Source organism: Triturus cristatus, chromosome 3_1 (assembly GCF_964204655.1).
Source record: "Triturus cristatus chromosome 3_1, aTriCri1.1, whole genome shotgun sequence".
Lineage (NCBI taxonomy): Eukaryota > Metazoa > Chordata > Amphibia > Caudata > Salamandridae > Triturus > Triturus cristatus.
In genome coordinates, this window is record NC_140583.1 from 802,464,495 (window position 1) to 802,491,261 (window position 26,767).

Sequence of the window (26,767 nt, forward strand, 5' to 3'; positions counted from 1 at the left end):
TTCAAATTCCGCTTTTCTGGAAAGCTCCAAACAAAGGTCGGCCCTTTTGCATGCACGCGCCCACCCTATGGAAGATGGAACGCATTTCCACCTGCTTTACTGTCTTTTTCCTCTCACCTTCGTTTTGGAAAACTGCTTCACTTTTCCACTCATATCTGGGTGACAGTGAGGTGGATAAACATTTTACAACATGGCATTATGAGAGCAGCGGCCCTGACTGGAATTTACTGTGGAGGGGAAGGTACCAGTGGGACTAGGGGGACTGGCCCTCCACCTGGTGAATGCTTTTCTGTGATCTGCCCAAATGCGATGATCTGGCAATAAAAGCATTTGGGGGCATATTATCAAGCAGGGCGTTAAAATTATCGCCACTTTCTGCCGCTAAAGCAGCGATAATGGGCTTGATAATATGCCGCAGAGAATACCCATAGAAGCCCATGTTGACACCAGAACATAGGCTTCTATGGGAATTCTCTGCGGCAAATTATCAAGCCTATTATCGCGCTTTAGCTGCAGTTTTCTGCCGCTAAAGCGGCGATCATTTTAACGCCATTTCTTGATAATATGCCCCCAAGAGAGAAATAATTGTGCGAACGTTCATGCCCAAGAGGTATCTGGTGGAAGAAGCTAAAGGGGAGATGTCAGAGGGGGTTCATGTGGACCGGGCACGTGGCCTCACACCTTTTGTTTATGACAAAAGAATGTGTGAGTACAACCGTTGTGAGCAAGCAGACTTTGCTGTCCTTACTACCTTTCAAATAATTGTTCTGATTCTTTTTTAATCACTGATAAGTTTCCTAGTGCAAAAATACTGAAACATTCTCCAGATTGTGGCATTGCAAACATTACTTCTATGGCAGGCCCTGCAGGTTTATGTGCATATCCATGAATAAGACATGGAGCCATACACTTGTGCAAAGAAGCCTCGTGGTGTCAGCGCCTGGGTTCAAACACGAAGACAGTCACAAGTGCATTTCAATATAAAACGCCCTTGAATTTTTGATGATTGCCAATGTTCATTGAATACAGTGCCAGTAATAGATTACATTGCCAAATGCCTAATAGTGCAACCGCGAATAGGCATAGAAAAGAGCCAGATTTAAACAAATGGCCTCAAAAAAAGATTTAATTGCTAATCTAAAGGGAGCACCTAAATGACAAAATGCAATTTTGCCAGAGTCTCCATATCCCTTGCACTGGAGTTGATGGCATCACCAGACTGTGGGGGATTGTTGACAGTGCAAACATACAAAACTTTCAGTCTATTGGTTACTCTCTCCGTCATTTATGTACACTCAAAACCACTCTTTCACCATTAATCCTGTGCATGTATGTGAGTAAATTTTAGCACATGATGTTCGATTGATGTTTTTTTCAATAGTTTTATTACCAAATCAGATGCTTTTACATTGATTACAAGATGCATAGAGGATTTATGTCGTCAATTTGAACTACAAAGTTCAGTTTTCAATTCGGCCACAAGATGGCAATAGAAAGCCAGGAATATTGGATAGTTGTTTAGGAGACGAGGTTATTTATTAATTTTATTTATTTTTGTAGTTTTGTGTAGCGTAAAAAAATGCGCGAAGGTGTTAGGGCCCTAAAGGTAAGCTACATAAGATAAAAATTGCAGACGACAGTGACAACAATGGGAACAACAAACAACAGCAGAGTTCAAAATACTGATTTCAGTGGGGGCAAGACCAGTTAGGGAAGTCAAGTTAAGAGAGAGTTGCCATAGTTTAACCTTGACAATACGAGAGACTGGACAGTCTCTTAAGGCCTTGTTCAGTGAAAAATTGCTGAATCCCGTAAAGCAGTGGCGAACGAGCATTCTTGGCCATTGCGTTGATTTGTATCTGTAGGTTGAGGGGCATATATTGATGGACTGTGTAATCTGCTGCAAATGTGATTGAGTACCCTGTTTGCCAAACTGACAGTCCGTTTCTCAATAGTGTCTGGCGGCCTGTCACGTTTCCCCTGGCATTGCACCCATTGGCTTTAACAACGGAAACCTTAGGCCGATGGCCAGATTAGTTCGGTCTGTCGGTCTAAGTACATCAGACTGCCTGCCGTATTTACATTGGATGGTCTGACCTACTTTTTTCGCTGTTCAGGACTGCTTGTAAAGGCCTGAGGGTCATGACTAGAACAATTAAACAAGCATTTGCAATGCAATAGGTCTTGCATTTACAAAACTCTTGAAAATGCAAGACCTATTGCATTGCAAATGGTTGTTTGTAAAAGCGTCCCATTCCGTACTTTCCGTTTATTGGTGGCCGCACCCCTTTCCTTCGGCGAGGCTCGCGAAAGCGCGGCATGAGGTGCTTTTACAAACAGTTAAATTAAAAAATAGGGAAAAAAAACACATGCAGCCGAGTTTGGCTCAGCAAAGCGGCCGCAAATAAATCAAAGGCGCGGCCGCCACTGTGGCATGCCGTGCTATGAGAAAAAAATGAAGACTAACGAGAGAGCGTGGTAAAAAGCATTTAACAAAATATCGGTCATAGGCTCCAAGCCTACCGAGCCCCAACCAGACCTACCAGGATATTGCGGCATAGATTTGCAAATTTTGCGGCACAAAAATTTAAATTTTGCTTCACAAAAATTGAAATTTAGCGGCACAAAAATGAAACTTTGGTTGCATTATTGCAGCACTTTATTTTACTCGTAATCATTCCTTTTCAGACCTAAATCAATGGAACCTGTTTTAGCGGAGTATTCCTCTTTGAAATAGGCATGTTTAAAGTTTTTGCAGCTCTACAGAAGCCCAGCTCCAATCTACTAACGTCGTGGGAGGAGGCAGTATTTCTCCCTGGGATGTTCTAGCACCCGTGAATGCACCCCTGCCAGGTAAGGGTGGGCAGAATTTGCGAAATTGCCTTTCGCAAAACTTCACGAAACGGCAAAAAATCTCCGCGAACACGCGAAAGTTTGTGTGCTCGTGGAGATTTTGTGCTGATTAATGCGTTACTGAATTTGACCTTCGGGCACCTGCTTTATTTATATCTTTAAGTGCATCCTGTGGAGGTTTAATTTTTGTGACAGGAGCATCGTGCCAGAAGGAATCCTGCCCTGCATATTTATCCAAGAAGATGCCACCGTTTTGTGCAATACCTCTACTCAACTGGAGTACTTTCTACTGGCTAATCAGTAAGTGCTACCTCGGTGTGTAAATGTATAGTGCTTTTCCTACACTACTGCTGCCTGAAGGGCCAGAAGAGTTGTCTCCAGCGACCATGTGTGTCTGTAACTTTTGCCACCGTGCCAATGGGCGCCGGGGTCCCTCGAGTGAGCTGTCCATCATAGTGGGGAAAGGGCGGGAAGACTTTGCACACCGCTGGTGTGTGGGCTGGGGCCAAAACGGGCGGGGCTTCTATGCAGTTCACATGCCTCTTGTTCATAAAGGGCCAGAGACCAATCAGAGCAGCAGATGAGGAGACAGAACCTCCTGGTGTCAGGAACTACATGGGGATTGCGCTCGAGAAACTCATGGCTGCACAGACCTCCATCAAAGGATTACAGCAAATTGTTGACGGTAGATATGGGGAGAAAGCACACCTGCCTAGCCTCCACCGTGCTCACGAATCTTTTATGCTGATTAATGCGTTACTGAATTTGACCTTCAACTCGGGCACCTGCTTTATTTATATCTGTAAGTGCTTCCTGTTGAGGTTTAATTTTTGTGACAGGAGCATCGTGCCAGAAGGAATCCTGCCCTGCATATTTATCCAAGAAGATGCCACCGTTTTGTGCAATACCTCTACTCAACTGGAGTACTTTCTACTGGCTAATCAGTAAGTGCTACCTCAGTGGGTAAATGTATAGTGCTTTTCCTACACTACAGCTGCGTAAAGGGCCAGAAGAGTTGTCTCCAGCGGCCATGTGTGTCTAACTTTTGACACCGTGCCAATGGGCGCCGGGGTCCCTCGAGTGAGCTGTCCATCATAGTGGGGAAAGGGCAGGAGACGTTGCACACCGCTAGTGTGTGGGCTGGGGCCAAACGGGCGGGGCTTCTATGCAGTTCACATGCCTCTTGTTTATAAAGGGTCAGAGACCGGTTTAAGTCACACAGCCCATTTCTCTCTCTGGTTTCAGTTACACAGCTCCCTTCACTCTCTGGTTTCAGTCACGCAGCTCCCTACATTCTTTGGTTTCCGTCACGCAGCTCCCTTAACTCTGATCTCAGTCACACAGCTCCCTTCACTCTCTGGTCTCAGTGACGCAGCTCCCTTCACTCTCTGGTCTCAGTCATGCAGCTCCCTTCACTCTCTGGTTTCAGTCATGTAGCCCCCCTTTGCTCCCTGTGTGCAGTCACACGGCCCCCTTTCGTTCCCTGGGTGAAGTCAGACATCCCCCTTCGCTCCCTGGGTGCAGCCATACAGCCTCCTCTTGTGTCGCGTGCACTGACTTCCTTTTATAGGTGGTGCTGACAGGACTGACATCTTGCAATAATCATCCTTTAGAACCAGGTTCCCCAGTTCCGAATTTGGCAGCTCTGACCATGGTGTCACATCCTCTCCCCCACTAAACACCATACTGCCCCACACAGAGAAACTCGCACTGCCTGAAACTACAATCCAATTGTGCCCCGCTATAAAAACCTGGATGTGGCTCAATTTAAATTACACACTAGACAAAAGCAATATGCTGCCTACAAAAAAAAGTAACAACATCCTCGAAAAAGCAAACACTGATAGGGAATGCAAAATTAAGTAAAGCATGTGAAATGTAAGCAGGAACAACATGGTTACTTTAACGCTTTTAAACTCACTATTCAGAAATCAGTGAGTACTTTTGCCGAAAAAGTTAAGGACATGATTACAGGGCACGGAATGGACCCATTTTAATGTCCATTTCTTATATCCTTACAAAACGTAAGCAGTATGGTAAAAAGACCACTTCCCTGAACACCGAGCCGCAGTCCACATTTAGTTTTCCAATCCACGTGTTGCAGTACCTCCAGGATTGGTGCACTAGTTCCCAGCCCGGGGTAAAACAATGTTATTCAAAGAAAGACAAGAAAACAAAAGTAGCGCTTCACTGGCAAACTCTGTATAGTGGCACAAATGTGTTTGGGTGTGAATAAAATCAATCTGGTCACTTTGCTACCATTCTGTCTGGCTTTATTTAGTTATTTATTTTTCATATTTTTTTTTAACAACAAATTTTATTGGGTTATTCGTTGGAAAGACAGGCAGCAGCCCTACAATGACCTGTAGGAGAAAAAAGATTAACATCACGAAAGTACTAGCATTTTTACCAATTTCCAACACCTGCCAAACATGTAGGTGGTGCAAATGTAACAAACTGCAAACAGTACTCGATCTCAAGACAAGAATACATGACACATTGGCATAGGGATCCATTAACAGACGGTGCGGGAAAGGCCGGTCAAGTAGCATTTGGGAATATGGGGCACCATTCAGTGGTCTGCGGGTGGCAGGGGGGAAAACATGATTCCTCGATATGACGCCCATCAGGTCCACATTTTCCAATGTTTTGCAGGGCATCCTCGGGCTAGAAATACTGCTATCTCGGCCCCCATACATCTATCTAGTTCGGTCTTCCATTTGCCCAGGGTTAGGGGAGATGTCGCTTTCCATAATTGTGCGATGTCCCTCTTGGCGATAGTGAGAGCAGAAAACAGTAAATGCTGCTTGTACTTATTACCCCCAATGTCGTCTGTGCTGTGTAAGAGGAAGAGTCGCGGGTCGAGTGGGAGCTCCCACGAAAGCACCTCATTGAGGCAGGACAGAATTCTGCTCCAAAAGGGTTGCAACACCGTGCAACTCCAGACTGTGTGCAAGAATGTCCCCTCCTCCCGGTCACACCGCAGACATGTAGGGGACTGGATAACTCCCATACGCCTAAGTCTGGTCTGTGTATAATAAGCCCGGTGCAAGTATTTAAACTGTATCAGGCGGTATCGTGTGGAAACCGCCGCACCCGTGGGCTAGCGATAGCTTCAGCCCAGTCGTCGCCCGTCAGGTATGGAAGGCCGGCCTGCCACGCCAGCCGTGTCTTGTCAAGTGTGTGGGTCGTCAGGGTCTGGTATATTTGCCCGATCTTGTGGAAGCCAAGGTCTCCCATTAGTTATTCTAATGGGTGGAATTCTGGAAGGCTCTCAAGCGTGTGGATCAGGAGAGTGAGTGCATTACGGAGTTGGATGAATTTGTAAAATTGTGTTTTATGTAAGTCGAACTCCACCTGTAGTTGCTGGAAGGATTTCAGTGTAGTACCCCGCATCACATCGCTGAGGGTCGAGATCCCCACTAAATCCCATCCCCGGAACCCCCTCAAGGCAGCCACAGGGCGGAGGTATGTACCCTGCCATAGTAGGGTTGCCTGGGTAAACTTCCCCTTCCAACCCATCTGTCGGACTTTAGCCCGCCACAGCTGTATCATGACTTTACCGGCAGGAGGCATGTAATCTAGGTGTGTGACACTATATAGGAGGTGAAAAAGGGGAGCCCGTTCCATCGCCACATGCTCGATCGCGTATGCTGGGTCTGTAGGGGAGTTATACCACCATTCATTTACCACGAGTATATGGGACACCACATAATAAGAGTAGCTGTCCGCTGCTGCGATCCCCCCACAGTATGTGGATTGCACACATGTGTGGATAGCGACCCTGACCGCGCAACCATTCCAGAGGAAGTTGTTTTGTATGGCGTCAACCTGTGTGAACCAAGAGCGCGGAATAGGATACGGAAAGTTTTGGAGGCGATACAAAATCAGGGGTAGAGACACCATCTTAAAGATGGCCGGGCGCCCCTAAAAGGACAAGGGAAGGGAGGACCATATTGCCATTTCGCCATTGAGACTCGCTAGCAATGGAGTGATATTATGTGCCCAGGAGACTTTAGGGCACAGGGTCACAAAAATGTCGAGATATTTAAAACCATCCGTCGCCGGGATAGCTGCAAAGCCCAAGCATCGCGACCCTGGTGACCGCACACAGGAAACAGCACGGATTTTGCGGGGTTCATGTGTAAGCCTGTAGTTTCCCCCAAAACCCTGAGAATTTGCAGTATACGGGGCCCAGAGAACCAGGAGTCCGTCATAAAAAATAGGACATTGTCCGCATATAACGCAATACAGTCCGATCGCGACTGAGACCAGTCAAAGCCACGGAGCACCCGGTCACTTCTAACCCACGTCACTAGGGGCTCAACCGCGAGAGCAAACAATAGCGGGGACAGGGGACAGCCCTGTCTAGTGCCTCTTTGGATAGGGAAGGGGTGGGAGCGGTGCCCTGCGATGCGCACTGATGCCGTTAGGTCAGTGTGGAGCAGGCGCACATAAGCGATGAAGTGCAGCCCAAAATTGATCGCCTCGACCAATTGGAAGAGGTACACCCAACTCAATGAGTCAAAAGCTTTTTCAATATTGGCCAATAGCATGGTGGCCGACCGACCCACCGCTGGAGCAGCAACCATAGCATTATGTACCCTCCGGATTATTATGGCGGGTGGCTCTTTGGGGCATGAATCCCGACTGGTCGGGATGTATCAAATCCGAGACGCATGCCCGTAGGTGTTCGACAAGGACTTTCTCCAACAGTTTAGGCTCAGAGTTAATGGGGGAAATGGGGCGTAAATGGGTAGTCCAGAGGGTGGCCAGGCTTGAGGAATAACACTATTTTCGCATGTCGTCAATCTTGGGGCAATATGGTTAGGTCCTCGGCCACCTGGATTACCGCCAATAAATGGGGGCCTAAGAGCTGTATGTTCGGCCACAGGAATTCCATAGGGAATCCATTAGGACCAGGGGCGCGCCCCGGGTGTATTGCATTAAGGGCCCCAGTCAGTTCGTCTACTGTAATTGGCGCCTCCAATTGCTCGCGCAGATGGTCAGGAAGCTTCCGTGGCAGAATATCTGTGAGGAATTCCGCTATTAGATCGGTCGAGATCTGTTCGTGTTGTGCATATAGGGTCGTGAAGTGCCATGCAAATCCCCTGGCAACGCCATCTGGTGACATTCACAAGGACCCATCTGCGCCGCGAATAGTGGGGACAATCGCCGGAGAGTTATCAGCCTGGCAGAGCCGGTGGAGCATTCTGCTTGATTTATCGCCCCAGTGATAAACCCGATGTTGTGACGCCTCCCAAATTGTCTTGGCCTCCCCCATTAGATATTGCTGCAGTTCTTGTTGCACCTGCAGTAGGTTGCGCTGTATAATAGGGCTAGGGTCTAGGTTAAACTGTGAAGCTAAGACCGTCTGGCGTGACTCTAGAGCCTCCAGTTGCTCCCGAGATGCGCGTTTTTCTTTGGTGCGATAGCTAATTTCGGCACCCCGAACGGTAGGCTTGATGGCTTCCCGCAAGATACATCGGGATGGGGCGGAGGGGCCATTGACATCTAGGTACGTGGTATTCGCCGTGTGAAGCATATCCAGATAGTCCGGACACCAGAGATACCAGGGAGACAGGCGTCAGCAAAAGGGGGGCTTGCGAGAGCATGTGTGGAATTGTAGGGTGACCGGGGAGTGATCAGAGAGCCCACGAGGCTGATGAGTTACTTGTGAGAATCTGTGAAGGAATACGCGAGGGGCGAAGAAATAATCTAAACGAGACTGTGGTGCATGGACTGTGGACAGATATGTGTAGCTATGCTCTGCGGGAGGATATTCTCACCAAACGTCTGCCCAACCCAGGGTGGAACCCAATGTGCTCAGTTTAGTGGGACCCAGTAATGGTGGGCAGTCAGCGCTGCGTTGCCGGTCCAGTGGCCCCATTGTGTCGTTCCAGTCATCCCCCAGAAGGGTCAAATCATCAGGCAGATCTCCCCAGGCACCAGAAATCTTGTCAATGAAGGCCGTCCATTGCAGGGGAGGGGCGTAGACGCTGCCTATAGTAACAGTTCCCCATACAGCATGCCCGTGATGAAGAGGAATCGGCCTCCGGGATCTGTCCTGTGTGCTACGTGTTGGAACTGGACCCTGTGATGTATTAAAATGGCCACTCCCCGGGAACCCCTGGTGAACCCCGCATGATAAACATGATGAAAACCAAAACGGGCTAGACATGGGGCTTTGTTGCCTAAGAGGTGGGTTTCTTGCTAGGATGTCAGCCCCATACCTCTTAGCTTGACCTAAGATAGCGCCTCATTTCACTTTATTCAGGAGGCCCCTGACATTCCATGAAACCACAGTAAGATCCCCGAGAGGGGTTGCATCACCTAGCACCATTATCCCTCAGCTCGAAAATAATGGCAGCAAAGAGATCGAAATCTGGATGGTCTGTCTGCATATAACATAAAAACAACAACCTAAAACTACATTCCCCTAATGTCCCTCCACCCCCCACCCGACACTGCCATAAACTAGGAGTATCTGTCGTGGTGTGAGTAACACCAGGCTCCCAACAGGGGAAACCCGAGCCCCCACACCAAAGGCACCCTACCCACCCAGAAAACATGAGAACAAGGGGGGCACAAAGAGTCTGTGGCTCGGCAGCCTCATGGCCTAGCATCCACACCCACCCAGAGGAAGATTCATACAGAGAGTCTCAATGAACAACAATCAATGTCAACTTGCAGTTATCTGCCAGCGGTGCGCCAAAGAGTTCAGGAGGGTCGCTCCGGAACCATGTCGTCTCTTGGATTTGGGCCTCTGTGACCTATGATTAGGGGTGGGCGGAATTTGCGGAATTAACCTTCGCAAATTATCGCGAGAATGTTTAAAATTATCGCAAACAAGCAGAAATATCGCGAAGATGCGGAAGTTTTTTTCCGGCATGTTCGCGAGATTTTCTGCATGGTTGCGGGTCGCCAACTTACCCATGTGGTTGCTTGCGGGCGCGGCCATCTTGTTTTGAGTTGTTCTCGCGGTGCATGATCGCGAGAAGAAAGACGTGATCGCGCGACGCATGACGTCACTGCGGGCGCGAACTGTCGCGAGACAGCGCAAATGGCTAAAAACAATACAACATCTCATGGAGAACGCGACCGGATCAAGAAAACTTGTCGGCGAACGCAGGGATTCAGGTAAGGCGATCGCGCGCGCGCGAGAATGTATCATTTTACAGCGCGAGCAAGAAACAAATTATCGCCAAGCTGCGGAAACCGGAATTTTTGACATTTTCGCGCTCTCCGCGGAACGCAAAAATGTCAAATTATCGCAATTTCCGCGAACGGAACGAAATTTTTGCCCAGGCCTACCTATGATGCCGTGAGCTGCGTGATGAGTCTGAATCCAATAACGGCGGTGAACCTGACCGGGGTTGGAGGCGCTCATCTGTCCAGGCCAAGACGGCCTCTGGAGTGTCAAAGAAAACGACTTGGAGTTGAAGATCACTCGCATCATGGCTGGATATAAAAGCATTTATTGTAAGTTCATGTTGCGTTTCGCGGTGGGTGGTGAAGAAAGATGGGGGGGCAGCTGAAGCGGCAGAGCAGAAGTGGACACTGTTATTGTATTCTCTGGCAAGAAGGAAAAGACAGAGTCCTTTTCCTTCTATGCCCGGCCCGCCCGGCCCCGTGCTGGGATCCTCATTGATGTTTAGTAGTTGCGTTGGTACTGTTACTGGCAGCACTGGCAGGGGCAAGGGATGGTGCAAGCTACAGTGTCCCCCTGACGAGGCCACTGGCACTTATTGTTTTACAAATTAAGCACTGCTAGTGATATGGTATGGAAGTTATGGACACTAACATTACCACAATGCTATGTAGTTTAGAGATAGTAACGCATCCCATGCTTCTGCATCCTAGTGACATGAAGCCTCTGCCTTATAAAGCATCCTAGGGGAATTAATGTACCACGCTGCACTGCAAAGAATGCTGGGAAATATACTGCTGATGCTTTTTTCATTAATTCTTGGTTGCAACTCAGTAGTTATAGCACCAGGGAATTAATTTATTTATTATTTGGAGAGTTGGACAGCACAACTTGTACTTCTCTGCACTTTTGCACTTTATGTATTTAAATTTTGCAGTAGTGCAGAAAAAGAAAACTTTCAGCCGGGAGTTACCATTACCTGCTGTTATTAAGTCCTAGAAAAGGGACTGTATTTGCAATTGTTTGTACAGGCTTGTTAAATGTGATCCTGCACCCCACGTTTATCACAGGGCTAGTGCTGGTATGTGTGGGGCTTCTGGGGCTCCCCTGTGACTGCCCATAGATTAGAGTGTATGCAACCAAAGCAAGGGGTTGCGTTGGGGGCTGCATGGCTTTTTATATAATGGTAGAGATGGAAAGCCCAAAGAAAAAATGTGTAGTCGTACATTCGCAGTTAGTACACACAAAATACACAAAGGCCTTGCGAGACAACTACTTTTTTCCCAATAAAATCATTACAAACGACCGACCGACTTCCTGTTGTACTCCTCATCCTCATTTTTGACATTATTTCCTGCAATTATATGAACAGCAGTCGAGCCTGCAAGCTGGAGAGCAGAGAAGGTATACTTTCCTTTCCTCGCTCCGCTTTCATCAATATTGTAATGGAGGAAGCAGGCAGCTATTACGGCTGTACAGCGCGGTTCACATGATGACGTATGCGCATACAGCCAATAAAATGGCATCATTTTTTTTTATGCCTGCGGGGGGACCTTTTTTTGTGGCCGGTTTGGTAAATATCGTGGCCATTGCGCTTGTCAGCTGATTTCGCCATTTTTCCGTGAATCGCAAAATCGTGAAATGCTGGAGGGTCTGCCCAACATGTGTAACAGGGGGTGTCCTCATGGGAGGTTACAAATGAAGACAAGGCGGTACTAAGGAGGGACTAACAAGCCTATTAATGATTTAGAAGCCAGCATTCACCAAGGACAATGACACAAGCCAATGAAATATATGGGCGGAGAGTGGGCGGAGCTTCAAGTCCCTGAATACAGCTTGCCTTGCAGAGCAGCGCATGCGCTGCCCAGGCTCGATCTTAAAAGGAACCCAAAAACCTTGAAGAAAGCGCCCAGGGAGTTTGGGTCATGGGTATTTTATTTTTCACAAACAAACTCCTGCTTTGGCAGTTTGTTTTTAAAAAAAAAAAAAAAGTTTGCTGAGCTGCTGTGTGAACCATGGCAGCCGCTCAGCAAACTCCCAATGCCTTCAGAGGAGGTGTTGCGGTGGCAACTGCTCTGAAGGTATAGAGATCTCCAGGGGCATAGCTTGCTCAGTAAGAGCTTCAGATTTTCCGACAATAACGCTAGCATATCATTACATGGGAAGCAGCGCATGAGGGGGTTTAAGGGCCAGTGGAAGGAGAAGGGAGTGCAGATTGTGAGCGATACATAACACAGTAGGTACATAACACAGTATTCTGTAATATGACCATGTTTTAAAACTTTCAAAACAGATACAAGAGTGTGTGTGTCTGTTTTTGTCTGAGTTAGTATTTAAAAATACCACATGAAATCTGACCAACACCTTATCAAAAATGATGGGAAGCTCCTGTACCCAATTAATTATTAAATAGTACATTTATTAGGCGAGTGTAACGCCCCAAACACTCCTCCCCACTCTAAATATGCTAGGCAGTAATACGTCGGTGTAGTAGAGATTATGACCCCCACCCCCACGGCTGATAGTGGTCTGCCCGCCAGAACTCTAAATAATGCCTTAAGAGTCTCATTATGAATTGCCGAGAGAAGTATTCCTGTGGGGTGATGCCACTCTGGGCAACTACAAATTTTCCAGTCAACCCAGGCCCGCAATTATCAAGTCCTCTAACTCTACACCCTTTAATTTAGGGCCCAGAGATACCAGTTCCGGAGGCATCTGCAAAACTACTGGGGCTGTAGGCAACTGCGGTGCCTGAGCCTCACCTGCCTGCATCCTTCAGCATGGGGGGAACAGTAGAAACTCCCCCAGGTGAAGAAGAAAGATGCCTGTCCTCCCGCCACCCCTGCCCCCATTCACCTGTCCTAGAGCAAATAAAGAAGCCTCCATAACACTAGCCACCCGCTCCAAGCAGGCAATACATGTTTCCATATTTTGGCCCTTTATTTCCTCCAGAACGGGAAGGATATGAAGAAATTGATTCTGTATTACCAGGTCTGCATGTTATTCCCCAGTCCAGGTGCAATCACTTGTAATTCATTTTATCTCATGGTAAGTTACTGCCATTAATTCTGGGCTGGTATCTCCTGAGGGAGATAAAGGGGAACTCATAAAGGAGCCCTCAGTCTTTGGTGGAGATGGCCACCCCTCGATTTGGCGCTATCAATGATGTTGGGTTTACAGTCAGGAGCACCAAGCATAGCAATCCAGAAGTCAGGTGGTAGACACCTGAGATGATGAGATGAGCAGTAACTCAGTTTTTGTAGGATTGAGTGGCAGAGAGTGGGCTATCGTCCACTCTTGGACAGATTTTAACGTTTGAGAAAGATGGTAGACATCTTCGGGGAACTCAAGGTATACCTCTGTATCATCCGCATAGCAATGATGTACAGCATCCCAAAGTTCTCAATTATGACTCCAAGTGGTTCAATATACAAACTGAAAAGAGAAATAGGTCAGAGCAGAGCCTTGTGGGACTCCTTGAGTTGAGGCAACCAAATTTGATAGACATGAGTCAATTTTAGTTTGATGCAAATGATGTGTCAAGCAAGAGGTGAACCAACTGAGGACAGTCATCAATGCCTTTGCATTCCTTGAGAGTCTCTATCAACATAAATTAGTTCACTTTATCAATCGCAGCAGAAAAGTTGAGAAGGACAAGAAAGCAAGAGTTGCCGGAGTCGAGGATGCTGAGTGTGTCATCGACTGCCTGTAGCATGGCAGTCTCCACACCGCACCTTTGTCTAAACCAGGCTGGAGCTCACTGAGGAGGTTAATCTGTATGTTGTGAGTTGTAACGCGGCTCGCTGTACCTTTACTGAGAAAGGGAAGATCTGACACAGAGCAAAAGTGATTGAGGTCGCCCACATCCAGAGAAGGTTTTACTTAGAAGTAGGGTAACTTCTAAGTAACTCCTTGAGTAAGAGGTTCACTAGGTCTCTTCAATGAGGCAAAATCAAGTATAGCAGGACTTTGGCAATGTTCCCCAGTGTGACATCTGCTCAGTGGTTGGCTGATTTAGTCTTTGTGATCATTTTTACAAATTCATCAGCCAAGACTAAGTCAAAGTGATGCCACATCACCTTATATTTACAGGGAAAATTCCCCTTCATTTGTGAGTCCAGGTCGGGTAATGACTACTCAATGAATTTTACTTTTTGATCAAGGAACTCATCAAACGATATCTAATAGTTGTTCTATGCGGTTTTTGGCGTTGTGATTAGAAATTTTATATAAGTATGCTGAAACATGGTTTAGGGAAAATGTAAATTTTGATGTGCATTCGATTTTCCCTTTAGATCACCTCAACTCCACATACATAAAATAGAGGCTGTAGTAAATGTTTAATAGATGTACATTTCTCTCCCTCCCTCCCTCTGCTATGACCCTTGCGTCTGAAGTGCTCTGCATGTCATTGGCACAGCAAATATTTGCCTATGGCTCAATGTTCTAACTGGGTTAGACGCACAGCGGGAATAAAAGGCTGCTCCGAATCCAGAGATAGTTGTACTGAGAGGGCTGCTGGGGAGCCCAATGAAAGGACACTTCCAAGACAAGGGAATTCCCATGAAGATGCAGCTCTTCCTCCCCCTGCTAGCCCTCCTTGCTCCTCACTGCTCAGGTAGGTCTGCTTGTTTCACTGCTGCACCCAAGGGCCTTGTTGGTGGCTGATCTTGTCTGTTCTGCCTGCTAACTTCATCCTTCTGCGCCTGTCGTCCCCAGGACTCCCGGCCTGGATAAAGGACTATGACTCTTCTCTCTTCGAAGATGCCATCAATGCCTCCATAATGAAGGCGAACCAACAGTTGTACACCAACAACCTCTTTGGAGTGGTCAAAAGCTCCGTGAGAACAGTAGGTTTCATGACCTTTGACCAATATTGAGTGAGTTGAATGTTCACACCCATGGCCACTTCATTGAGTTGGGAAGTGATAGTGGTTGTGTCATCAGAGAGGATCCCCAGAACCCTTGCTTTTGGAGGGCTGCAAAGAGGTATCATGTCATTTGAAGGGTACAGAGTCAAGTACTGTGTCACTGATCATAATTGAACCTGACGTAGTCTAGAGCAGAGGTCTTCAAACCTTTTTGATCCGAGCCCCCCTAAGCAAAACTTTATGGTAAGATATGGGCGAGTGGGTGGAGCAAGACTGATAGGAGGGGGTGGGAAGTATGAGTTCCTTCTCTGGGTTGCTTTTTCTTTAGCTCTAACAGAACTCTAAACATGAAACTTCTAAAAGAACAAATCACCAAACAGAAGTTGACTAACACACAAACACTTTCCATAATTGTGGTGTTGTCGGCCCCTGTCTCACTGCTAGGCCCAATGCAACTGCTGCATTAATAATGCCCATGGTTGTGAGTAGCAGGCTGTCTCCTCCGCCTCTTTCACCGCTTGTCCACCATGCCTGACCATCACTCCAATCTTGAAATAGACTCTGTCTCTTTCAGAAAAAAGGGAACTTCCATGGGTTGCTCGCCTCTTTGCAGCAAGGATGCCTTCGGGCCTTGTACCAGCAATGAAAATGAGCTTCCATGCCTCTTTTGAAAAGTGAAACAGTCAGAATTGTGATAAAATGGGCCGCTCACCCTTCTGGGCTCGAGAGCCACTGCACCTGCTTTAATAATGAGAAAGTTTCCTTTTAATTGATTTATAAAAATATTTCCTGTAGGCACAATCTGCTTATCTATTACTAAAATGTATTCTTTGAAAGCACTTATTTTAGCTTAAACACTAAATAATTTTGTGGCAGCCTCTCTTATAAGCTGGGCAACTGGATTTATGATTCTGTGGTCACAGCGTTTTCTGAATATGCCACATAATTCGTTATCTGATGTGTAATCTGCAGATCTTAACAAAAAAATAATTGTTTGTTGCTCAAATGGAACAGGCAGTGCTATAATGAGTAAAAGTTATATAAAAAAAATAATACTGTCACAAAATGTGCTGTATTTGCTTTATAGTTTGCCTTTTCATGCTCTTTAATTCATTCAATCCTGCCTCATAATTTGGTCTTTATAGCCTCATAATTCCAGTAGCTCTGCTTATACTGTGCTTAATATAATGACTTTTATATTCACAAGGTAACAACCTGTTGGGACTTCTTAGCACTGTAAATACACAATTAACTCTTCCGCACTGTGTCAACTAGGATTCAGTTCTGTGGCTATATGGTCTCATGGACAGACATTTGGAGTGTTCGCATTAACCAACTGAAATTTCATTACCTAAAAGAGTGCCTCTCTCACCATTATTTGAAATTGCTTTTATTTTTCACTTAAATATTTGCACATTATTTTATATGCCGTTGTCTACAGGTGAAAAAAACAACAACTTCTTTAGAATAGTTTGTTCATTTTAGCCGCCTCTTGGAGCCTGCCACCACAGAGTTCTGGATTACAATTGCCATGCTTGTTCTATGCAGTTGAAACGCTGGATGTAAATGAAGATGACTTGTAATGGCAGCAAATAATCAACGTCTGCCCCCCTGGGACCACAGCTATGCCCCCCCCCCGGGGGGGGGGGGGCGCCTCACAGTTTGAAGACCCTGGTCTGGAGGGATGCTAAATGGGACACCCTTCACCCAAAAAGCATTATGCGATAGAAAGACAGGTTTAGACACACACCTTACAAAATTTAGTAATGGTTACAAATTCTCAATTGACGGAAGTGTAGGGGTTTGTACTTATAACTTAGGGACTGACTTAGAGTTTGTCACAGTAGTACTCCTTCACAAACTTGACGAATATTCCTCCCAACTTTTACTAGTGCATTATGATACATTGCACTTGTAATAAGGCACATCTGTTCCGTTTGGGATGCAGCCCCAGCCCGTCTGACTCTAGATCAGCCCCTTAGTATTCAGTGACCTACCAAGTGGTGCATCCATTATTAGTTTCTGCTGAGATATGAGAATAGCTCAAAGTGGTGCCATGTCACTTCTGGTTTACATGTACCCCACAGCTCTTGCTTCATCTAGGTCTAAACATGCCATACTGTGTTTGATCAAAAGCTAGCTAGCTAATAAACACACAGACCACCTCAGACACATCTACCTGATAGTCCAAGCACCAGCTCATTAATTGAGGACCAAGACACGGTAGGGGAGTGGCACCGCACACCAAAGAGGTTTATGACAACACACGCGGGACACCATAGTGTAGAGGCCACACCAGTCACTTCGAAGATCTACAGTGACGGCTAGGCCACCCAGGGCAGCACAGCAACATACACCGACTGCCCCAGAGATTCCCTCCTGCACACACAGACGCAAGGGCCACCTATAATGGGGGCACTGAACAGGCACAATCAGGGTGCCCTGTGATGTGTCTCCTTTAACTCCTGGTAGAGGTCTTCACTATATCATGTCAGAAACTGATGCCGCATACATCACTGGCGGGTTACTGAACGGTAATCTATTAGTGCAAGCCCTACGCTTACGTCCAGAGGGGAATTAAAGCCATTACCCACGTTTGCAAGGTGTGTGCCTAAATGGGGCTCTATATGAAATAACTGTGCTGATCTCCAGGCTCTAATGTTTGGCACCGTTCACGCATAGGAAACATTCTTTCATCCATTGGAAACTATGGTCCAAGCAAGAGCTGATATTGGCATATTGCCAGAACCATTCTCCATGGAATGCGGATGTGAGTGTCACCAACGTGCATTTGGAAGCTCAGCTTGAAGCTTTTCAAAGAACTGCGCCTGGAGATGTACCTAGATATTGAAGATAAGACATGGGAGGTCTGATCCTTGAGGGCACTTGAGTCACACTAGGTGGGTTTCGGATTTTACAGACTTGAGTCCAACATGTTGGCTGCAGTTGGTGAGAAATGAATGGTTCCAGTGTTGCAGAGAACCTGATCTGTATGGCCAGTGTCATAACCTTTCCAGCAGAGTTGGACGGCCATCAGAAATGTCAAGTATAAGAGCCCTTATCTGAGCCAAGAAAATGTTGATGTTCCTCAGAGGCGGAATCCAGACCTATTGTTGTAGAAGAGGTGGTTTAGTGCCAGTCACTATTGGAGTTTTCTCATCACCTCCCTTTCTCTGATTTTGCAGGGGGGGAGGCGCAGATTGGTGATGGGCTTGCAGGTTTTTAGCCTACAGGACCTCACGATATGAGGCTGAAAAATACAACAACTGCAGATGTAAACTGATGCTTTATCACCTACAGGAATTAGCCAGCTATCCAATCGAAGAGACTTTTTGCAGGTCAAGAAATATTAACATTGCAAATTTGAGGCAAAATAAACAATTTTAATAGTAGCAACCAGTTTGAACCAGGTAAAAAATGTGAGCCATGGCTCCCAGTTGAGCCATTTTAAAATCTGATTCACTGTGAAGTTGTAGGGGGTCGATTCTACTAATACCTACGACACTGTGGTATATTTATTAATTTGTTCGAGGTAGGAAATGGGAAAGCAAATTCACATCAGATTGCAAACTGTATGTTTGGTGATTCAATTTACACTTGTTTATGACCATTTGTTCTATTTGATTTAAAAAGAAATGACTCATAGTGTAGGATAAATCAGCTCAAGTTTGTTAAAAAAAGGCAAGAAAATAACAAAAAACAGACTCGACCCTGAGGGACGTTCTCATTCACCTCTGTGGCAGTGGCCCAAGGGTTTTTATCCAATACGCCTTTTAGTTTCCTATCTGCTTTCAGGGAAAGTATGTTATGTGTATTTGTAAAGCACACTATCACCTGGGAGGGTATACTGGCGGTGAGCAGGTGTGGGTGCCCAGCTCTTCCTACGGCAGGTTGGTTAAATAAAAAAAATTAAAACTTCTTGCGGAATTCAAGAAGAGATGAGGAGAGGCTCATGTAGAGTGGGAGGCCATGCCATGCTTTAGGAGTGATGTAAGAAAAAGCCTGTCCTCCTGATCTGTCTCTGCATATGCGTGGGATCTGTGCGAATAGTAACTCTGAGGAGGGGAAGTGTCTGGGTAGTGGTTCAAGAGATGCAAATGTTGAGGAAGTTGGGGCCTGAATTGTATAGTGCCTTGAATGTGTGTTTGAGGAGTTTGAAATGTGTGCGTTTGTGTATGGGGAACTAGCTGAGCTCCCTGAGGTGTGGTGTGATGTGAGGTCTGTGTGGGAGGTTGAGGATGAGCCTCACTGTCGAGTTCTGGAGGGTTTGTAGACTTCTAGGGCCCGATTCACAGAACTAACTTAAGACAAAATCCTAAACTTACTACCATTTTGGTATTCACAGAAGGCACTTACTCATTTTGGTATTCACAGAAGGCACTTACTCATTTCGGTATTCACAGAAGTTAAGAGTCCTAACTTTAGGACTCCTAAATGACTTCTGTGAATACCGAAAGTCTTAAAATTAGGATTTTTCACAGTTTAGTAGTAGTATAGTTAGGACTCCTAACTTTAGGACTCCTAAATGCCTTCTGTGAATACTGAAAGTCTTAAAATTAGGATTTTTCTCAATTTAGTAGTCCTAAATAGGACTACTAAATTGAGAAAAATCCTAATTTTAAGACTTTCGGTATTCACAGAAGGCATTTAGGAGTCCTAAAGTTAGGACTCCTAACTTCTGTGAATACCGAAATGAGTAAGTGCCTTCTGTGAATACCAAAATGAGTAAGTGCCTTCTGTGAATACCAAAATGGTAGTAAGTTTAGGATTTTGTCTTAAGTTAGTTCTGTGAATCGGGCCCCTAGTGTTTTGCTTGGTAATTCTGGCAAAGAGAATGTTTCCATAATCCAACTTTCGTCACTAGGGCGTAAGCTAACTATCATTCTGCCTGCGTGTTACAGGTAGAATGATGCGTGATAAACAAGAGACTTGTGAGTCCACACAAGTTTCACTCTGCAACTGATCAAGACGCTGCTAAGAATTTAATGATTTTGATTATTGGACTGGACATCCCAGGGTCTAAGGTCACCTCATATGCTCATAGGTGGACTTCCAGTTCGATGACGTCATCATTCTGGTCTTGAACTTGAACATACAAGAAACGACCTGTACAAAAGCTTCTGGGCAGGATCCAGCTACCTGTGAGTTCCAGAGGGGACCCTATGCGGTAAATATCATCACATTTGTTTAATATCAGATTGTTTTTGCACTCTCTCTCCTTGATTTTCTTCTTTTGCACCGTGGTAATATTTGCACAGAAGGTGAATTTGGAAGAGTCATAACAGCTGGCGGTGGAAGATTTTATATCTGGTCATGTTCCTTTAAATTGCTATGCATTAGGCCCCATCATCTCCCATGGCACTTTATAAAGTTGAGGGGCTTATTTATGAGATGCTTGTGCTACCAGAGCATCACTTTTTATGATGTTCCGGCAACGCAAGACTCCCAATCATATCTTTGAGGTGATGCAAAGCCACTTTGCATGCCTTTGCTTGGCTTCATAGATATGGAGTAAGAAAAAGCAGCGCCAATCTCTACCTTGCCTTAGTCTCCATCAAGGTGGTGCTCCATGGGCGTTGTGGTGCGTTTTCTGCTGTCCAATGATTTATTTAGTCACAGAAACCTGGGACAGCGACAAAATCTTACGCCTCCCCAGTGCAGGCATAACAAGAAAAAATATTTTTATTGCTCCTTGTTTTTTGCTTTTTCTATGTGTGCTTCATTCTGCAGCACACATAGAAAGAGGAACAAGCTTCTCAGGATTGTTTCTGTGCCGGAAGGCACCTTCCTGCACTACAACAATCCTGGCTGCAACGGATTCAGTCTTGTACAATGGTCCAAGGGTGCCTACATTGGCGCTAGGCAGCAAATTGTGCACCAGCGCAGGGAGAAAGGACAGGAATTTCATAAATCCCACATTTCATAAATACAGTTCATACCTGCACTTTCACATTGGTGTTGGGTAGCGCAGCGAGAAAACTTGCGGCACTGCCTTACGCCAATTCCTCATAAACGAGGCGCTGAGTTCTCCAACCGCACACATTTTCTAGGACCTATTTGCAAGTTTACTCGTTTGTCTTTCTTCGAAAATGTAGTCTGTCACATTTATTTAAACAATGATCTGGAGCAAATAAGCACTTTCAACCTGCGTTGGCAAGCAGACCAGCGGCAACTGATGACCTTTGAAGGTTGGCAGTGATCGGCCGAACAAGGGATGGTAGTCCGATATGCAAGAGAGATCAGGGAATAGGACAGGCATCTTGTAGCACATTTTCACATTACATGGCTGAAACTTTAGGAAAATAGATGGAATATGTGTATGATTCAGCTGAATTTTCCAACAACCCTGCTAGAATGATACAGCTATCAGACGCCTTCAGAAAATCGTTCCTTCAAAACACTATTTCTCTTCCTTTCGTTTTTCTTACATGTCCCTTCCAGGTAGATTTTCAGTCATATTGTAGGGATGGGAATCTACTTGTTAAGGTCAGACTCTGGAAAGTGAAGGTTACATATATGCCACAATCAGAGGTTCTAGTTAGCAGAACGAGGCAAATATTATTTGCAAGTGCTTTGGTTACAGCGCACTTATTAAGTATACTCAGATTACACTAGTCAGACAAAACAACTAAAAGTGATGTAAAAAGCTTCATTTATACAGATAGTGACATATCTCCACATGGGTCATGGAATAACAGTTTCATGTACAAGTGCCCTTGGTACCAAGGATCAGCAATGGGGTTCCTTGAAGTGTCTGCTGCGTGATGTTGACGCCTCTGTGTATCTGTTGCGTGATGTTGACTCCTCTTTGTATCTGTTGCTTGATGTTGACTCCTCTGTGTATCTGTTGTGTGATGTTGACTCCTCTTTGTATCTGTTGCTTGATGTTGACTTCTGTTAAATATTCCTTAATATTGACTCATCTGTGTATCTGTTGCTTGCCTGGTGTTGCTTTATCTGCATGTTCACTCATTTTTCTATCATTCCACAGAGAGTGGCTTCCTGCAGGAGCTGGGTACACGTGTCAGAAGAACAGGTCCAGGGAGCTCGTGTGACGTGTCTACCTGAAGACTCCAGTTCAGAGTCCTCAAGCAGTGAAGAGGTGCACACTGGGGGAGCTAGATTTGTTTTTGACTGAGGGATGTTGCCAGCAATAGATATGTAGAGGGGGTTTTGAAGCCACCCTTGTTGGAATTGACCAGTTCCCTTCGACAACTAAATTTTTCTAAATAGGACAAGTAGTTCCTCTAAAGATCTAAGAGTGGGGAAATAGGATGTTTGTGGAAAGTCTTTTCTTAAAAGATGGGTGTGAGGTGTACCCTCACCAGAGGTGCTGGCAGATCATCTTGAACTTAACCTGCAGGACTCCCTGGGCTGTATTACGAGCAGTGCCCCGGGGCGCAATGGGCATGAACGCCGGTTTTCTACACCCCTGGTGCACTATAGTATTACAGAAAGTGGTACAGGCACTTGCGGGCCTTCTTCCCCAATACCGATAGCACTGGTGCTCATAGAGCACTTGGGCCATCCAGAGACATCATCAGTAATGTCATAAATTGTGTCATAGAACATACCATGAGTGATGTAATATGTGACATCATAAGCAGTGCATGGCAGGGATGCAAGTTATAATTAGCCCTGCTAACTATATCTGGTGAATTTAAGTGTTTTTTTAGTTCAAGAAATTATGCTGTCAGTGAATTGTGCACCTAACTATAATGTCATTTTAACCGTTATTTTCAGTGAATTTCTAAGTTTTTTTCACAACAAAATCTGATCTTATCACAACTAACTATAGTGTCACTTTAACCTTTGTTTTTTTCAGAGAGTTTTTAAGGCATTTTTTGAAAAAACAATATCAGATCTTATAACATCATTAACCTTTAACATCAATAACCTTTGTTCTTTTCAGTGAATTATTAAGTTTAAAAAAAATCTAAATTAAGATATAATTACATTTCCTGAGTACAACGTCACTTTAACCATTGTTTTTTTCAGTTATTTTTTAGGGTTTTTAACACAAACTAATATTTTATTACTATATATAAAGCCAACTTCTGCTATGGTTGGCTTTGGTGGCGGGGGTTTGGTTGCAGGGTATGATCTGTGGTCAGACCCCGTAGCCAACCCTCTGCAAGCAGTCAACCCCCACTGGGGAGTGAGTGAGGTTGCACAGCCTCCTCCTCCAGCCACTATTGATCCCAGGAAGAAGGGAACCCTAACCCCTGTAGCCAAAAATATATTATTAGGAGAGGTTGATGCGTGGCCTCCCTCCCCAAACCTTAAAAGGTCCGGGGAAAACCATTACCTTGGGGCCAAATACATTAAGATAGATTAGGGTTGGGGGACATGTGGTCCACCTACATCAACCCTCATGGGTTTTGGATACCATTCCCTGGAGCCACATTTTAATTATAGAGGAGAGGGAACACTGCCCTTCTCCTTAAGCTTTAAAAGGCCAGGTGGACCCATCCCAGAGGTCCAAATAGTTTTACATTAGGGGGCTGGGCACATGGTCCCCTCTCAAGGCCAAATGTTCCCGAAGACCCCAACTCCCAGGGACATATTTTAATTATAGAGCGGGAGGGTGCATGCCCTACCCCCCCCCCCCACACCTTAAGAGGCCCCTGGACCCCCATCCCCAGGACCATATTTTAATTATAGGTGGCACCCCTCCCCAAACCTTAGCAAGCCCCAGGGACCTCATCCGCGGTCTCAAATACCTTACTATTTGAGGAAGGGGGCACGTGTACCCTCCAAGGCTGAATGGGACCTGGGGACCTCATCCTATGAGGCCATATTTTAACTATAAGGGAGGAGGGTGTGGCCCCCATCCCCGACCTTAAAAAGTCCCTGACCCATCACCCTGGGCCCTGTTGCCATAATTAAGGGTTGGGGATTTTGTGACCCCAAGCCTATTGTGGCCTGGGGTTCCCCATACCTCAGAGCCAAAGGTCATAAAAAAGGGTTTTATTAGGCTCCAGGGCCGAATTATATTAGTAAGGTGATAGGGCCATGCGGACCCCCTTCCTGAGCCGGGCCGAATTAATTTTTGTGGGGAGGGGTCGTTCGGCTACCCTCCCTGAGATTTATTAGGCCCAGGAGACCCCATCCCTGGGGCCAAATGCAATACAAAAGGGGAGGGGTCAACGCGGCCCACCTCCACAAGCCTTTTTAGGCCGTGGGAACCCATCCACAGGGCCAAAAGCAAAAAACATGGGGTAAGGGACACACTACCCCCTCCCTTAGATCCCGGTGACCCCATACCCTGGGGCTGAATTACATTATTAATGGGAGGAGGCCATGCAGCACCCCTCCCTGAGCCTTAATATCCCCCCCTGCGACCACATCCCTTGTGGCCAAATTACATTATCAAGGTGAGGGGCGTGTGGCCTGCCTCTCCAAGCATTATTTGGCCCTGCGGACCCCATCCCCGGGGCCAAATGTAATGCAAAATGCCAGAGGGGGAGCCCCAGGACCCAAGCAGCTCCAGACAGCTCCCCTCATAGTGCAAGAGCCAGCACTTCTCCCACCTGGTTGGTTCAGCTATTTTTGCTTGCTCCCACTCGGCAGGAGCAATCTGTGTTTCCCTGCCTCCATCTGAGCAGGCAGGTAAACAGAAGTCTGCTCCCATTCATCGGGAGCATCTAAAACAATATAATAGCCCCCTGGGAGCCCATTCCTCATGACAGAATTACATTATTAAGGTGAGGGGGCATGCCCACCCTGCCTGAGCCGTACTAGGCCCCAGGGACCCCTTCCCTTGGGACCAAATGCAATTCAAACAGGGAGGGGGCTGCACGTCCCCCCTCCCCGAGCCTTATAAGGCCCATTAGACCCCATCCCGGTGCCAAAAGCAATACAAATTACATTATTAAGTGGAAAGGGGCGTGCAGTCACCCCCCCAAGTCTTAAAAAGCCCTGGGGGCCCCATCCCCTTGGGCCGAAAATATATTTTTATGAACTTGACCTCTGGTATGGGGGCATCGGGCCTTTTAAGGCTTGGGGAGGGGGGCTGCATGCCTCCCTGCTCTAATTAATATTTTGAACCCCAGGGGATGGGTCAAGAGTCCGCCATTTGCTCCTGGAGGGGGCACATGTCTCCTCCCTTTAAATAATGTATTAGACCCCGGGTGATGCGGGCAGGGACCCCACCCATGCCCACCTCCCTAAATATATATATTTTTTCAAATGGCAGGACAGCATTTTATTTTATTTTTTTGCTTGATCCTGCAGGAGTCCTGTGGGATCACTGAAAAAACACTGATTTTTATTTTTTATTTTGCCCATTGGGGGTGTCCCTCAGGATCCCCCACAGGGCTTAGAGGGGTAAGGTGTCCTACCCTGCGCCCTTTTATATAATTTTCATTTTCAAACTTCAGGAACAGGGTACTAAGCCCCCGAGTTCTGTAATGGCTGTCAGCTAAACGTTTTCGTGTTGCTGTCAGCCAATCAGCATGCTCACTCCTGCAGGTGTCTGAGTCCCATAGGAGCAAACTGGTCCAAGTGAAAAAAGTTCCCTGGGCCAATCAGAACGCTCTATGTTTTATTTTTTGGTTCAAGGGACTCTTGTGAGAGTCCCTCGAACCTGACCATACAGATATGCAAATATTTTGTTCACCGTAATTTCTCTTAAACTGCTGAACGTATTTGCACGAAATTACAAAAAGCACAATCTGTGGACCAAGATCTAGCTTCCTGCTAAATTTGGTATAATTCTGTTCAACTGTTCTTCTGACAAAATGTTATGGAAAATGCATAAGGAAATAAGAAAACCAAAAGAAGCCTTGTCTGTGGAAAAGCAATCCCAGTGTCCCAGTGGCTGTGTATATACATACATATATATATATATGTATATATATGTGTGTGTGTGTGTGTGTGTGTGTGTGTGTGTGTGTGTGTATATATGGATATATGTATGTATGTATGTATATGTACACAGGTAGTTCTCAAGTTTAGGTGCTAAGCCGCTCCAGTATAGAGCACTCTCAACACTAGCAACACTCAGGCGCCGATCACGATCCTGTAAAAACCGGGTACGAACCGTCGGACGGAGCAAATTCTCCGTCCGACGCGTACCCGGTCGTCAAAATGTACAAACATGGAATTACGATTTGCACGGAAACACCATTTCCGTACGAATCGTGCAAAACCCCGACCGACGAAAATAATCATACAAATGCGATCCGGGAAAGCGCCGAGCTGACATCGGGACGCTCGCAGCCTGCCATTCACGAACCAGGAATTACGATTCGCACTGACGTCATCCCGCACGGTGAATATTTTCCGGCAGGCAAAAACTGCAGGGAAATCAGGACGACGCGAACAAGGAGTACCAGTACGCGACGGACAGACAGGACGAGGCAAACAAGGAGTACCCGTACGCGACGGACAGACAGGACGAGGCGAACAAGGAGTACCCGTACGCGACGGACAGACATGGACCCGAACCTACGTGTCATCCCGGCCCTCATACAAGTCCACCTCCTCTACAGGTTACGACGCAGACGGCGCAGAAGGTCAGAACAACAAAGGGAGGGGGGAAAGGGGGGGGGCAGGACCAGGGGCAGGCCACAAAACCCCCACCATAGTCACACAGCACACATGCCCTGGACATACCTGACCCTCAGGCCCTGGTCACTACGAGGGGGTGGGGGCGTGTCCAGCTAAGCCAGCGACCGCCACAACGGAAGTTCATGACGACGCGAACCAGCAACACAACCAGACAGGTGCGTCCCGTACCCACGCCTTAAGAGCGTGGGTACGAGTCGTACCACGCCCACAGCTACGTCACCCCAACAATGGCGGGACGGCTCGTACCCACGTGGCAAAGGCCTGGGTACGGCCCCGCACAAGCATCACATAGCGTGGGGACGGATATGTACGGACCGTA

At 46.4% G+C, this 26,767-nt stretch overlaps 1 protein-coding gene across 2 annotated transcripts in view; it reads left to right on the plus strand.

The window, feature by feature from the left end:
* Positions 1 to 14,470: 14,470 nt before the first annotated feature.
* SPP2 (secreted phosphoprotein 2) overlaps positions 14,471 to 26,767 on the plus strand; it is an 80,537-nt gene continuing 68,240 nt past the window's right edge. For both annotated transcript variants that reach the window (XR_014978908.1, XM_085645109.1), the window contains exons 1-4: positions 14,471 to 14,621; positions 14,723 to 14,853; positions 19,919 to 20,041; positions 21,866 to 21,976. Coding sequence is in view for 1 of the 2 variants with exons in the window: in XM_085645109.1 (XP_085501235.1) it covers positions 14,534 to 14,621; positions 14,723 to 14,853; positions 19,919 to 20,041; positions 21,866 to 21,976 (453 nt within the window). In the remaining variant the exon portion in view is untranslated. The remainder of the gene's footprint in view (positions 14,622 to 14,722; positions 14,854 to 19,918; positions 20,042 to 21,865; positions 21,977 to 26,767) is intronic.